Source organism: Nycticebus coucang, chromosome 20, assembly GCF_027406575.1.
Source record: "Nycticebus coucang isolate mNycCou1 chromosome 20, mNycCou1.pri, whole genome shotgun sequence".
Classification (NCBI taxonomy): Eukaryota; Metazoa; Chordata; class Mammalia; order Primates; family Lorisidae; genus Nycticebus; species Nycticebus coucang.
In genome coordinates, this window is record NC_069799.1 from 43,939,905 (window position 1) to 43,955,872 (window position 15,968).

General features: G+C 37.7%; 1 protein-coding gene across 6 annotated transcripts in view; it reads left to right on the top strand.

Moving 5' to 3' along the window:
- The window catches only part of ARHGAP12 (Rho GTPase activating protein 12), a 123,923-nt gene that overhangs the window by 74,745 nt on the left and 33,210 nt on the right, over window positions 1–15,968 (top strand). For 4 of the 6 annotated variants that reach the window (XM_053572081.1, XM_053572084.1, XM_053572082.1 and 1 more), the window contains exons 5-7: window positions 3,064–3,204; window positions 4,881–4,961; window positions 11,659–11,784. In XM_053572081.1, coding sequence (XP_053428056.1) covers window positions 3,064–3,204; window positions 4,881–4,961; window positions 11,659–11,784 — 348 coding nt within the window. The remainder of the gene's footprint in view (window positions 1–3,063; window positions 3,205–4,880; window positions 4,962–11,658; window positions 11,785–15,968) is intronic. The other 2 variants (XM_053572085.1, XM_053572086.1) reach the window with 1 other exon arrangement.

Below are 15,968 nucleotides of genomic sequence, written 5' to 3' on the forward strand. Positions count from 1 at the left end.
ATGTTTCCAGGTCTACCTCCTGTTTGCTGTTTTTCTCTTGGCCTACATCTTCATTTGATGTTAAACAAATTCCTTGGGTTTTAAAAAAGTTATTTTTGGGCGGCGCCTGTGGCTCAGTGAGTAGGGCGCCGGCCCCATATGCCGAGGGTGGCGGGTTCAAAGCCAGCCCCGGCCAAACTGCAACAACAACAACAAAAATAGCCGGGCGTTGTGGCGGGAGCCTGTAGTCCCAGCTACTCGGGAGGCTGAGGCAAGAGAATCGCGTAAGCCCAAGTTAGAGGTTGCTGTGAGCCGTGTGACGCCACGGCACTCTACCGAGGGCGGTACAGTGAGACTCTGTCTCTATAAAAAAAAAAAAAAAAAAGTTATTTTTATTTATTTAGGGAATTTTCCTTATATTATTATTTTGAAAATTTTAAAACTCCAAAAAAGATGAAAGAATAGTATAATGAACATGAATAAACTATATGACCTTCATTTAGATTCACTAATTTTGCCACATTTGCCTTTTCTGTCTTTCCCTTTACCCACCTACCACACACACACACACACACACACACACACACATATTCATGCACATGTCTGTAATTTTTTTCTGAACCATTACAGGCAGACAACGTATTTTATTCCATAACTATAAGGATTTTTTCCATCAAAGCTGCAATACATTTATCATGCCCAAGAAATTTAACATTCCATACTATTTAATGCATTGTTAAAATTTAGTGTTTCTCAGTTGTCAAATAATATCTTTAATAGTTTTTTTTCCCTGTGATGAAGAATGCAGTGAAGGATCGCATACTGCATTTATTTGTTATATCTCTCTTTAGTTTTATTTTGTGTTTTATGTTTATTAATTCTAATATATAAAGTCTTGGGGAGGGTTGATTATGCTACTTTTCTGCTGGCTGTCATGGTGTTTTGCTTTTCCTCTTTTATATGTGTATATGTATATTTTAAAGTAAGATTATAGTTCTTAGACATTTGTAAGTAGGCAGTCTTTAATGCTAAGGTTGAAAGTGGGTTCCTTTAGAGCAGATTTGCTTTTGCTTCCACCAAGTCCCTGAGGAAACTAATATTGTATAAGTATTCGAAACTATAGCGTTAGTTTTTATGGGCCACCCAGGTAGTAATAATTTGGATTGCATAAAATTGGCCTATTGGGGAGGCACCTGTGCCTCAAAGGAGTAGGGCGCCGGCCCCATATGCCGGAGGTGGTGGGTTCAAGCCTAGCCCTGGCCAAAACCCGCAAAAACAAAAAAGCAAAAAACACCTTGGCCTATGGCTAGGGATTGCCCTGATTATTGGGGAAGATTTTCTTAGTGTAGAATAAAGAGGCAAGATTTATTTTATGGTTCACTCATAATCTGTGGATCTAATTCTTTGGAGGGCCTGGCTCTACATTGTGGGGTGGAGGAAGCTTGCCAAAAATAATGTTCATTTTTGTTTAATTGCCCTTAAACAGCTCTTTTTTTAGTAGTAGGCATCAAGATCTTAAAGCTATTCCTGGTTCTTTAGTGAGGACATTGGAGGCTACTTTTTATGGCAGAAGAAAACATCTTCACTAATGTAGTGATTATTTAATTTTACTGATTAGCCTTTTTTCTCCTTCTTAAGATTTTATTGCCCTTTATTTTATGCACGAGCTTTACATTTTAAGTTGTCTCAATTAAATAAAGATAAACTTTTTTTTGAGACAGAGTCTCACTATATTGCCCTCGGTAGAGTGCTGTGGCATCACAGATCACAGCAACCTCAAACTCTTGGGCTGAAGTGAATGTCTTGCCTCAGCCTCCCAAGTATCTGGGACTACAGGCGCCCCCCACAATGCCCAGCTTTTTTTGTTGTTGTTGTAGTTGTGATTGTTGTTTCGCAGACCCAGGCCGGGTTTGAACCTGCCGGCCCCGGTGTATGTGGCTGGTGCCCTACACACTGAGCTATGAGTGACGAGCCAAAGATAATAAGCTCTTGACTTTTAAATTAAGTGTTCATAATTTTTTAATAATGTTACAAAATACAATACAGTTCTCTTTTACAGTGCTTCTGCAAGGTTTTCTGTCAGTTTTTGTGAACATGTTATTAGGCCATTTATGTCTTTAACTACAGTTTCAGGCCAAATAATGGTGATAGAAAATACAGTCTAAGTAAGATTTAATTTTAGATAGAAAGGGTCATTTGCACAAGAATAATAACCTAATAATTTTTTTTTTTTTTTAGCTAGTCAAATTTAGCAGTAGGGTTAAACTATAAATCTTGAATGACGTTTAAGTGCAGTGAGCAAATTGCTACTTAGTCACATTATAGTGCCTCTTGTTTGTTAAGAGGGAATAAAAAATTGTTACATTTCTTAATCTTCTAATTTTCTTCTTTTATGAATCTGGAGTTTATAATGTATACCTATATTATTTCCATGTTGAACTTTGATTTTTCTATCTGTAGTGTAGTTGAATTTCCTCAATATTTTTTCTCATTTTGAAGTTTAGTTTTCAGCAGTCTGTATAAGCATTTGGTTCCATGAGTTAGTAAAACTTGCCGATAAATTAGAACACAACATAAATTGTCACAAAGCTAATGTCTTTTCTCCATCTCCTACACACTTACAAAAGATAGTTCCTGACATATTTGTTGAGCACTGTTGTTTGCCATGCATTTGGCTAGGTGCTGGTGATATACAGAAGCGAGTCTTCAGGGAGCTCAGTCTAATGAAGATCCCTCATCTGCTTTGTATACATATAGACATGTGTACACGGATAGACGCCTGTCATTTTTTAACTTGGTGTTTCAATTCAGAAAACAGCTTGAAATAGCATTTATCTCTCCTTAGTTTTGAAAACATTGTTTTTATGTTTATTGTGGTAAATTTTTCTGGGGTTGCATTAATTGATAAAATAACTATTATTGTCTCACCACTTATGTTTAAAGACATTATTTTGAAATTAAATATTCAAATATACTCAAGATATCTTAATACTTAGAGTCAAGTAAAATCAATTTCTTAGATTTTCAGCTGCTGCATATTTATATTCAAAGAAGAAAAATCCTTATGTTTCTGACTATTTATAGCTTCTTTCATCAGAAGAAAACTCCCACAGCGTTTGTTACAGCCAGTCAGATAGTCAGTGTGGTTCTCCTCCAAGGGGTTGGTCAGAAGAGTTGGATGAACGTGGGCATACCTTATATACCAGTGACTATACTAATGAAAAGGTACATTTTTTTTTTCCATCTAGTGTTTCTTTGCAGAATTCATTCGTGAGATAGTTGTGTACTGAGGTTTTAGTATTAAAAAATGAAGATATTCTTCCTTGTAATTTTATGATCATGGCAGTTGACAGCGTGGAAACTCAGCATAACTACTGATTCATGGTTTTAAGCTGCTTACAATAATAGTGATTTCTGTGGTGTCAACACCCATTTAAGATAGACCTTTTTTTTTTTTTTTTTTTTGTAGAGACAGACTCTCACTGTACTGCCCTCGGGTAGAGTGCCGTGGCGTCACACGGCTCACAGCAACCTCTAACTCTTGGGCTTACGCGATTCTCTTGCCTCAGCCTCCCGAGCAGCTGGGACTACAGGCGCCCGCCACAACACCCAGCTATTTTTTTGTTGTTGTTGTTGTTGCAGTTTGGCCAGGGCTGGGTTTGAACCCACCACCCTCGGCATATGGGTCCAGCGTCCTACTCACTAAGCCACAGGCACCGCCCTAAGATAGACCTTTTTAAGGTAGACTTGAATGTCATGTTTAGATGTCTTTAATAAGCATATTTCTTTATGTTTTTCTTGGTGAAGAGTTTTTGAGAAATCGTTTTTTCAACATGCCATTGTTGTACCCTACCTCATTGCCTAGAATTCCTTTTTCTTTTCTTTTTTTTTTGTAGAGACAGAGTTTCACTTTATTGCCCTTGGTAGAGTGCCGTGGTATCACACAGCTCACAGCAACCTCCAACTCCTGGGCCTAGGCGATTCTCCTGCCTCAGCCTCCCTAGTAGCTGGGACTACAGGCGACCGCCACAACGCCCGGCTATTTTTTTGTTGCAGTTTGGCCGGGGTTGGGTTTGAACCTGCCACCCTCAGTATATGGGGCCGGCGCCCTGCTCACTGAGCCACAGGCGCCGCCCTAGAATTCCTTTTTCTATTATCAGATTTATATAAAACAAAAGCCATGAATCTAGTATTTTATGATTAATTAGTTCAGGGAGGAATATTGAAATTTTATGTGTATTTATATCTGGTAGTAATTGATTGCTTGTGCTAGTTCAGAGAATAGAGCTTGGGAATAAGCCAAGGTAGATTATTACCGTTCCTTCCTGTCTCAGTTTTTTGATATTAGTAATAAGAAGCACTAGTTTTCCTTTATTTCATAACCTAAATCATAATGTTTGTATTAGCAATACTTCAGTCCTTTCTCCCTCATACTCCCATTATTACATTGCATAAAGTTCTGTTGTTTCTGCTATTTAAATTTTATTGTGTTGGCTAAAGGAGGTAATTCCTGAGGGTTTTCATGAAATGGGGCTTAAATGGTTTAGTTTTATACTTAAAGATTGAAAACAGTTACCTTTTGTTAACTTCTCAAACTTGTTTTTAGGATGGGGGTGTGCCTGTGTTCTGCACCCGTGCGTCTGTGTGTCTTTGTATTATATGTTTCTTGTGTTAAGTGATCCTTGATGCTAGCAAGCAATGGAGGGAAAAGTGAGAAAATAAATTAAGACTGATTATATTTATTCTTACCACACTTAAAGGCAGCGAGTATAATAGGTTCATTAGAATTTTTTTGCAATGTTTTATAATATTCCTAAGAACTTAACAGTTTCTCTGGTAATAGCAGCTTAAACGCAGTGTTTATATAAATTTTAAAAGAAACACCTGTTCTGTTTTTCTAGTGGCTCAAGCATGTTGACGATCAAGGTAGACAATATTACTACAGTGCAGATGGATCTCGGTCAGAGTGGGAATTGCCAAAGGTAATAAACCTTACCAGTGAATTTCTATTTAAAATCATAACCCAAGTAATGATAGAGATGGTTTCAGCAGATTTTATTTGCAAATTTTTATTCAGCTTTTAAAAAGCAGCAGGACTAGTTTTCCCAGATTTCATTGACAGTCCTGTGAGTGGATACATTTTTCTGAGTTGTACAATTAGTTATCGTCACTCATGATACTGACCATTCTTACACAAAAACTCTTTTTTTCCTGGAAATAAGAATTCTCTTCAATGCCAGGAATGCTATCTTATATCTAGTTATCCTGGTTACATATGTTGAGTTTTCTATATAAAGTTGGTTTTATGTTTAATCTTTATTTTAAAAGAGAAAAAAATGTAACGATATTTAAATTTATTATCCTATGTGAATGTTTGTTATGATTGAGTTGCTCATTGGCAGAGATAGGCAGTGTGTGAGGATAAAATGTCCTGGGACTTAGCTGGACACCTCACTTCCAGACAGGTGCACCAGGCCTGAGTTTAAGGCAGTAGGTTTCAAAGTGTTACTTTACATGCCCCTCTTTGTACTTGAGATTATTTCAAGTGATGTCTGAGCGAACATTTAAATTTTAATTGTACTTTATTTTAATGTTCAGAAAACAATTATAATTAGACAAATCTATGGTGTCAATTATTACATATGCCTTAGTTTTCAAAGAAAAGTACTTTCCAAAGTAAGTCAATTGAAAAAAAACATATTAATAGTATAAACGATACATGGATATAGAGAGAAATCAATAGGAGATGCTAAACTTGCTGAAGGTTAGAAAATCTAATCTAGGGGCGGCGCCTGTGGCTCAGTGGGTAAGGCGCCGGCCCCATATACCGAGGGTGGCGGGTTCAAACCCGGCCCCGGCCAAACTGCATCCAAAAATAGCCGGGCGTTGTGGTGGGCGCCTGTAGTCCCAGCTACTCGGGAGGCTGAGGCAAGAGAATCGCTTAAGCCCAGGAGTTGGAGGTTGCTGTGAGCTGTGTGAGGCCACGGCATTCTACCGAGGGCCATAAAATGAGACTCTGTCTCTACCAAAAAAAAAAAAAGGAACTCTAATCTAGTAAACCAGTGCTGTGCTAATAGTGATTTCTTCTTTCTGTGAATGCAATCTGGCTTTTAATTATTTTATGAAATTATAAGGCTAGATACTAGTGAGGATGGGATGTGTAGCCTATAATTAATTGATTTTTAAGAACACCCTTGTGAGTATGAATTGAGCCACTGGCAGAAGAGAACCATTATGACTCTGGCAGCTTTAAAAATTTTGTGATCTCATGGAACAAAGTAGAGTGGTTATACTTGGAAACTTGGTGGGCGTGGGGGTTTGGAGGTGGGTAAAGAAAATACTGGTTCTTTTGGTTAACCTGGCTATGTATAGCCCCAGAATTTTCTTGCAGTTAAAACCTTATCAGATATTCAAACAGGCAGTTCTTGATCCTTTATCACACACATTTTATATACGTACTCCTCTTTTACTCAGTTCAGCTGAAAAACTATTTCATATTTTTAATGACTTTAAATTAATAACCCTTTCTAAACTAGAAGTCATTAAAACTTACATGATTGTTTTTAAAAATATTGTTTTCAGCTTAATGTATTAGTGAAAACAGTTTTATATTTTGATTACAAAAGTTCCCATATGAAAAGAAATAAGAAGGTATTATTACATGAAGGTAATTATTAATTACCTTGGTATTATTAATTCACGAAATACTGTGAATGTAGAAAGATCCAAATAAAAACATTCTCTGAAAGCACCACAAACCGTTTTTCACATATTTCAGCATTGCAATTTTAATAATCTCATCACTTTTTAAAGTTGTAAACATAATTTAACAAAACATTTGTGGATATTTTCATTTTCATCATTATTAATTTGTACTTTTAGTATCTGATTATGGAGATGAAACCGTCATTTACCCTTTGAATTTTTTCTTTTTTGAGTCAGAGCCTCAAGCTGTCACCCTGGGTAGAGTGCTGTGGCATCACAGCTTACAGCAACCTCCAACTCCTGGGCTTAAGTGATTCTTTTGCCTCAGCCTCCCAAGTAGCTGGGACTACAGGTGCCCGCCACAATGCCCAGCTATTTTTTGGTTGTAATTGTCATTGCTGTTGAGCAGGCCTGGGCTGGATTCGAACCCACCAGTTCTGGTATATGTGGCTGGCACCTTAGCCGCTTGAGCTACAGGCACCGAGCCTACCCTTTAAAATTTTGAGGTTGTGTTAAGCCAGCGGTTCTCAGCGTGTGGGTCGTGACCCCTTTGTAACAATGAAAATATATCGTGGCATTAGAAAAGTTGAGAACCACTGTGTTAAGCACTCAGAACCCTATAATATTCTTGTTTAAGGACCATAAGCATAGCAGTTGGGTAATAATCAGGTAACAATTCTGTTTTTTAGCGGAATTTTACAAAATTTTGACTATGAAATGACCCAACATATAACTTTTCAAATGTAATTATCTCTCAATAAAACTTGTAATCTATTACAGCTTTTAGAGGGAGAGAGGGATACGTAATAAAATGAACAAATTTTTAACAAATGTACTGGGAAGAAGTTGTACAGTATCTCAGATATTACTGTTCAAAATCAGTCCCATTTATAAAAACAATTTTATCATATGTGTATTCAGTAATTAATTTGGAAAGAATAATTTTATGGATCATGATGGCCAAAATATGTAATAACTATCTGCTAGGGTAAGAGTATATTTTGGGGATATAATTTCTCAGTATTGAAATTTATATAGTAATGATTGGTTCTTTTCACCCTATAAAATATAGAATATAAGAATCTGCTGAAAGTTTAATTCATTGAAAATGATTTAAATTATAGGAGACAATTTTTTTACTAATATTAATTAAATTAATATATAATATTAATTTTTTTTCTGTATGACAGGAATTGTAGCTCCTACCAGTACCTCAAATATCAGTTGAGGTACAGAGGAGTCTTAGGTGCCATCTCTTTGTTCAGAGTGCTTTCTGATTCCCTGGAGTAGTGAGATCAATCAAAAGGCTTCTTTTGGGTGATTTTTCCTAGGTCAGGGTCCCTGGAAGGGAGGTACTCCCAGGATGACCTTATATCAGGAGCAGCTTAGAGCCTTTACTTTACCAGTGGCTAAACATTCATACCGGGTTTCTTATGAACTCCTGTATAGGCTCAGTGTCAGGAAGCTACTTAATTCTGGAGATGGCTTGAGTGACAGATAGGCGAGGGACTGATTAATATCAGACCTCAGAGGGTAGCCACCGCAATGGAGATGGACACTGGTTGTGACCAGTGCGGATCCTCAGTTTTGTGATGTTATTTTATTTTCTATTGCCATTTGTCACTTGGGATAAAGTTTTGGAAGCTCTTGACAGTATCTTGAATGCAGCCTTGTGACTGCCCCGAAGCAGCACCTTTCCCCTCTCTGCCTGGACACTGCAGAGACTGGTGGAGTCCTGCTGACTCGCCCCATGCTGTGTGCAGGGCACCCAGTCATTCCTCCGCTCATGCTCTAAATGAAGAGCATCGAGGCAGCACCTAACTATCCCCAGTATAGGGCAGGAGGAGGATTACTGAAAGGAGGGAGTTCATAGAGGGAACGGGATTTAAAATCTCCGTAAGATCCTGGGCACAACTCCAGAGTGGCCCACGCGTGGATACAACCAGAACTAGCATGACGGAAGCTTTGAGAACAGAACCATGCTGTGGAATACTGCCCCAGTTTCAGGTTAAGCCTTGGGGTAGCACACGAACAGGGCAGACCAGAAAGCACTAAAAAGATTTTAATAACTAAAGCAGCTGTCAGAAAAATGCGGCAGCAAGCGTTTTTTGAGATGAGTGAGAAAGCCGAAAGACATAAGAAGCCGCAAATAGTCTTACAAGCAAATGCGGGATGGCTCAAGTGGCAGAGTAGAGGTAGCTGAGAAAAGAACCAGTTACCCAAGGCAGAAGGAGGGAGGGCGTGAGGCGGGATCTCAGGTAATGTGCATGTGGCGAGGGTCTACAACACGCCCCCTGGGTGAGGGGCTCTTCCACAAATGGAACTTCATCCTGGAAGTGGGAACACTGTAAGCTAAAAATTGTACCCTCATAGTAATTTGAAAAAATAAAACTCGTAAAAAAGATAGGTTGAGGGTGGCGCCTGTGGCTCAGTGAGCAGGGCGCCGGCCCCCTGTACCGAGGGTGGCGGGTTCAAACCCGGCCCCGGCTGAACTGCAACAGAAAAATAGCCGGGCGTTGTGGCGGGCGCCTGTAGTCCCGGCTGCTCGGGAGGCTGAGGCAAGAGAATTGCGGAAGCCCAAGAGCTAGAGGTTGCTGTGAGTCCTGTGACATCATGGCACTCTACTGAAGGCGGTAAAGTGAGACTCTGTCTCTACAAAAAAAAAAAGATAGGTTGATAAAAATTATTAGGTCTTAATAACAGAAAATAGATTTTAAAAATGAACAGCTCCTCAGAGACTTGTGGAAAAAGGAGAAAGAAATGAGTGTGAAGCTGAAAAATATTTGAAGAAATAATATTTAAAAATGTCTCAAATTTGGCAAAAGACAAGCTGACAGATTAAGAAGCTGAATAAATATCAAGCAAGACCCAAAGCTATCTATATTCAGACTTATTGTAATCAAATTGCTGAAAAGTAACTCTCCCTCCCCCCCCCCCCCATAAATTTGTGCAGCAATGCAGTGACACAACACATCACCTTTAAGGGTAATAATAATTTGAATGGCAGTGACTCCCTTACCAGAAACTTTAGAAGCCAGAGGAAATGGCACAAGAGTTTCAAATGCTGAAAGAGAAGAGCTGTCAACCTATAGTTCTACACCCAGCAAAAATATTCTTCAAGAATGAAAGTTACAGACTTTTGTTTTTTCAGAGATGGGGTCATGCTCCCTATCTGTAATAAGAGAGACTCAAGAGATTAGAGATATTAACATTAATATTAAAACATAAGAGTAAAAATTATTCAGGTAGCCCACAGGAAGGCAGGAATGTAGAAAAAGGAATGGTAGAAAACAAGTAATCAAACAGCAGACTTAAATTCTGATATAAAAATAGTTACATTAAGTGTGAATGATCTGAGCACACCTGTTAAAAGATTTTCAGAATGGGCAAAAAACCATAACCCAAGCTTATGCTTCTAGGAGAAAATCACTTTCAGAATAATGACACATCATGCTAAAAGTTATTTATCAAACAATCGACAGTGAATCTCATATTAATACTTCCTGTTGAGACTCTGGACACTTTCCCATTAGAGTTAGGAACTAGATTAGAACTTACCTATTCACTGCTTCCATTCAACAATTAAATAACAAAGGAAAAGGGAACAGAGGAATTAGGAAAAAATACAGTTGCTATTTTGATTATTACAAACTTAAAACTGATGAGAGTTCAGCAAAATTGTCAGATATGAAGTCAACATAAAACTACCCATTTGTCTAGTAAAATGTCAGTTTGAAAATGTGTTAGCAATAAAATTCCTATTTGTATTAGCAACAGGAAGAAGAGTTGTAATTAGGAACATGCCCATTAAAGGTCTGTAAGATTTTAATGAAGAAAACTTTTAGAGCAGAATAAAAGATGATTTAAATAACAAGGTGCAATATTCCATCATGGTCTTGGACTGGGGGCTTAATTTTATGCTAATGTCCAAATTAATCTGCAAGCTCGATGCATTTCCATTTAATTGCCTGCCACACACACCTTTTTTGGGAACTGAACCTCTGAATAGGGAGAATGGGAGGTGGTGAAGGGATGGAGTTCCCGTTGTGATTAAATTGGGGTGGTAGGGCACGCATCTGAAAAAGCAGACCAGGAGCAGAATAGAAAGCTCAGTCACAGCATTACAAATCAAAGTGGTAAGCACAGACTGTATGATAAATGTTGCGAAGAGTATTGGTTGTTCACAAGAAGAAAGGGAAATAAAAGTAGATCCTTGCCCTTTCTTCAAGCTCAGTGATTAATTTCAGTTAAAGATGTGAATGTAATAAGCAAAACTTTTAAAGACTGTAGAAGGATATATCAAAGAATGTCTTTGTAGAATAGGAAGGACTTCCTAAACAAGACCCAAAACCTGCTGTAAAAAGGAAGATTGACAATGCTGACTGCATTAAAATTAAAACACCTTCTACACCTAAAGAGGGGGAAAAGATGAGCTTCAGACAAGGACAAGAGACATTCAACTCACATGGCTCAGAAAGCTTTAGAATCCAGAACACACTCATTCATTTAGAGTTTAATTTTTGGTTTAAGTTTAAAAAATGTTTATTTCAGATTTTAGAAGTAGAAGGAAATTAAAACATTAATTTCTGTAATGACCACATTTTATAAATGATGATAGTTCATATTTATTGAGACCCTACTGCTCTTTTAATACTTCATTTTCTCTTTAGAGCAACTCGTGAATGAGGTGTTATTTCTGTTACATCTGCTTTACAGGTGGGGAAACTTAGGGAGATTAAATATTTTACTGAAGAAAACACTGACTTTGTCTCTCCAACACCAGCACCTGTAATCTTCTCAGTTGTGCCAAGATACTGGTTAAAGTTGAAAAAAACTGATACTGGAAAATTCGTGGTGATGTCATGTGATAAATTTTGCCTAACAGTCATATGCCATTTGGAACCAAGAGGTTCGGATTTCTGCTTTTCTATTATTATTTTCTATTATTTATGACGTATATTTTGTTTTCTTTAGTATAACGCTTCATCTCAGCAGCAAAGAGAAATAATTAAAAGTAGGAGCCTGGACAGGCGGCTGCAAGAACCAATAGTATTAACAAAGTGGAGACACAGCACCATTGTGTTGGATACCAACGATAAGGTAGGACTTTCAGGAAGGACTGAGCTGCTGAGAGTTCGTAATGATATTTGTGCTTTGTATAAAACAGTGAATTGTAACCCATTTAGACTAGTATCTGTTGGTATATATGATTCTTTCCTGAAACATTTGGTTTCTTTTGCATGGACTTAAGCTTTTGATCCCCATGTTATGATATGCATGATGAAATCTAACTATATTGTTTATCTTGTTCCTTAATAGAATTGTATACTTCAGTGACTATTTTATGTATTTAGTTTCAGTTTGTCAAGGAATAGGTTTTGGTTTTGAGGTTTTTGGTTTTTACACAATGAACCGACCCTGTGGCTTACTGATTATATATACATGTGTGTGTAATAGTTGACAGATTTTTTTTTTTTTTTTTTTGCTTTTTTTAAAGTCACATTTCTGTTATTCTTTGTCTTCAATCTCCAGGAAGACATTTAATTAGTTTTCCTCATCCCAGGGAGGATTGGAATCCTACTTCTTTTGCTTTCCTGAATGCTCTCTGCACAAAGCTTCATTTTATCAATCTGAGAAGTGGTGTTCTCTGTTTCAGCTAGGGGTGAATTTGCTGCAAACATTAGAATGGACGTTTTTAAAACTTCTTTAGGTGTTACGTCTTTACACCATGGCTCTATTTTGGAATGGTTGGGGACTTAGTATGAATGTGCAGAATATCAGATACTAGCACATGAAATATGAAGGTGGAAGTAATACCTAACTAAATTATTTAATTCATTTTTATTCACTTATTTAAATCATTCTAATGAAAACTGAATGAGTTATGTAAAAAAGGATGGGCATGGTGACTCATGCCTATAATTCTGCTTTGGGAGGCTGAGGTGGCAGATTGCTTGAGGCCAGGAGTTCAGATCAGTCTGGGCAACATAGTGAGACGGTCTCTATAAAAAATGAAAAGTTATCTGGGAGTGGTGGTACACACCTGTAGTGCTAGCTACTCATGAGGCCTATGTGAGAGGGTCACTTGAGCCCAGAGTTCAAGGCTGCAATGAACCATGACCTTACCATTGCAAAAAGGAAGGTATTTGTCATTGAGGACCCTTTTTTTTCTTTTTTTGACAATCAGTCTTCTCTTGTAGCATAATTTATAGGTTTTCTGCATTTTTAGGTGTTTTTAGTGAAAACAGAATAAACTATATTAAGGTATATTTCTCTGGGTTTGGATACTTTCAACCTTAAATCTCTTTAATCTCAGTTGATGAGTCAAAACAAGTGTAATGTTTTGGTACTTACAAGTTTCTATAAAATTGGTCGGTATTTAATTTAAAAGTGAATGAAGCTGCAGAAATAGTCCTACACATAGTATGTGTATAAATGATGGACTAATAGGAAACAACAAAAGTAGATTAATTTCTAGTTTTCATTTTGTAAAGATGCTATTGAATATAGGGGGAAATTTAAAGGAATGGTATTCTGGAGTCTGTGCTGTTGAAGATACGTTTGGAAATATATTAGCATTGAGATTAACCTAGGTAGGTAAGATTATTAGAGGCTTTTTTTTTTTGAGACAGAGTCTCACTATGTCGTCCTCCATAGAGTGCTATGGTGTCACAGCTCACAGCAACCTCAAACTCTTGGGCTTAAGCTATTCTCTTACCTCAGCCTCCAGAGTAGTTGGGACTACAGGCACCTGCCACAATGCCCAGCTATTTTTTGTTGCAGTTGTCATTGTTGTTTAGCTGGCCCAGGCTGGATTTGTGGCTGGTGCCATAACCAGTGAGCTACGAGCATTGAGCTGATTCTTAAGAGATTTTTTTTTTTTTTTAAATCATAGCTGTGTACATTAATACAATCATGGGCCACCATACGCTGGTTTTATATACCATTTGACGTATTTTCAACACAATGGTTAACATAGCCTTCCTGGCATTTTCTTAGTTATTGTGTTAAGACATTTCTATTCTACATTTAGTAAGTTTTGCATGTACCCTTGTAAGATGCACCGTAGGTGTGATCCCACCAATCACCCCCCCTCCACCCAACCTCTCTCCTGCCCCTTAGAGATTTTTAATAGAATGAATGCGTTCATCTTCTAGAACCTGATTACAATTCAGGATATATAGAAAACTCCTGGATTCCATATGTAATACTCAAGGGCAAAAATGTTGTTGAACCAATTCTACTGTGTCTTCATACTAGATACATAGGGATTCTTTTTGGTGACATATACTTAAAATGTCTTCCTCCTTTTTAATCTTTTAATTCATTTTCAATCTGTTGCTTAAGATAGTTTTTATTAGATTTGTTCTTTCATCTAATGGTCACGGAGTTGTGAGCATATGATTTTCTTGGAACCAGAGATTTACTCTTTTTTTTTTTTTTTTGAGACAGAGTCTCACTATGTCACCCTCTGTAGAGTGCTGTGGTGTCACAGCTCACAGCAACCTCAAACTCTTGGGCTTAAGAGATTCTGTTGCCTCAGCCTCCCAAGTAGCTGGGACTACAGGCGTCCACCACAATGCCCAGCTGTTTTTTTGTTGCATTTGTCATTGTTGATTTTAGCTGGCCCGGGCCAGGTTCAAACCTGCCAGCCTCAGTGTATGTGGCCAATGCCCTATCCACTAAGCTATGGGTGCCGCCAGATTTACTTATTTTTGGTAGAAACGTCTCCCCCCTCCCACCCTTTGTAAATGGATTGATAGGCAGTTGCTCCCTCAAGTGTTTTCTGTTTGTTGTTATTACTTATTATATCCCTTCTTAAGAGAAGACTGTTTGAGGTTATGAAGGAGGGACTACAGCAGAACAAACTAGCTAGTATATGATAAGGGATGAAGTGTGTGTAACTTGAAATGTAATGAAAGAAATATGATAGATGGTCCTCAGTTTATGATGGGATATGTCCCAATAAACTCGTTGTAAGTTGAAAATGCATTTAATATATGATATCTAACTTTCTGAACATCAGAGCTTAGCCTAGCTTACCGTAAAAGTGCTCAGAACACTTGCATTCGCCTACAGTTGGGCAGAATTACCTGGCAGTACAGTGTAGTATAGAATGTCTGGGTTTTCATCTTTGTGATTGTGTGGTTGCCTGGGAGCTGCAGCTCTTGGCTCCTGCCCGGCTTTGCAAGAGAGCCATCATATCAAATGTCACTAGCCTGGGAAAAAGTCAAAATTCAAAATTTGGGGTAGGATTTCTATTGAATGCCTATTGATTTTGTACCATTGTAAAGTGGAAAATTGTAAGTTCAAGATCATTTTTACTGACATAGGTCCTAATTCAGTTGGCGGATAACCTTGGAGGTAGTTGTATGTCTGTGTCCGTCTGTGTGTGAGAGTGCATTTGTTTTTGCTTATGTATGGTTTCACTAAAACTATTACTCATACTCATATAGATGCATCTATTTGTAATTCTGTGTAAATATAAGATGATTTGTTTATATATTCATGTTATTACATATTTTAGTACTCCATTTGTGGCTTTTATTTCTATAGGACTGATAATGCTATGAAAAATAAGTCATAACTACCATTCATTTAATTCAACTATACATGTTCTAGATTGTAGGTCATTAAATCTTTCTTTTTTCTCAGACTTACTTGAATATTAGACACTCTTTTAGAAGTCAGAAAATTGATAAAAAGTTGTCAGAAAAGTACTTCAGTGAGATTAAAGTTTAGACATTATATTTAATGTCTCTCTTTTTTTTGGTGATTTCTTTTTGTGAGTTTTTTTTGTTTTGTTTTTTTTTGAGGCAGAGTTTCACTTTGTCACTCCTGGTAGATGCTATGGAGTTACAGCTTACAGCAAGCTCAGACTCTTGGGCTCACGCGATTCTCTTGCCTTGAGTAGCTGGGACTACAGGCGCCGGCCACAATGCCTGCTATGTTTTTTTTGTTTGTTTTGTTTTGTTTTGTTTTTTTAAAGAGATGGGGTCTTGCTGTAGCTCAGGCTGGTCTCAAGTTTGTGAGCTCAGGCGATCCACCTGCCTCAGCCTCCCAGGGATCTCCTGCCTCAGCGTCCCAGAGTGCTGGGATTACAGGCGTGAGCCACCACGCCTGGCTGAGATTTCTTGATGTTTGATTTGTTAGTCTCTCCCTTCAAGGTTTCCCTGTAACCTTTGCTACCTAGTTTCTGTGTTCACAGATTGTATACCATGATAACCTAAAGACTTTTTTTCCCAGTTGAGTGAATATTGAGTTAATGATTTTTACATTGTTAC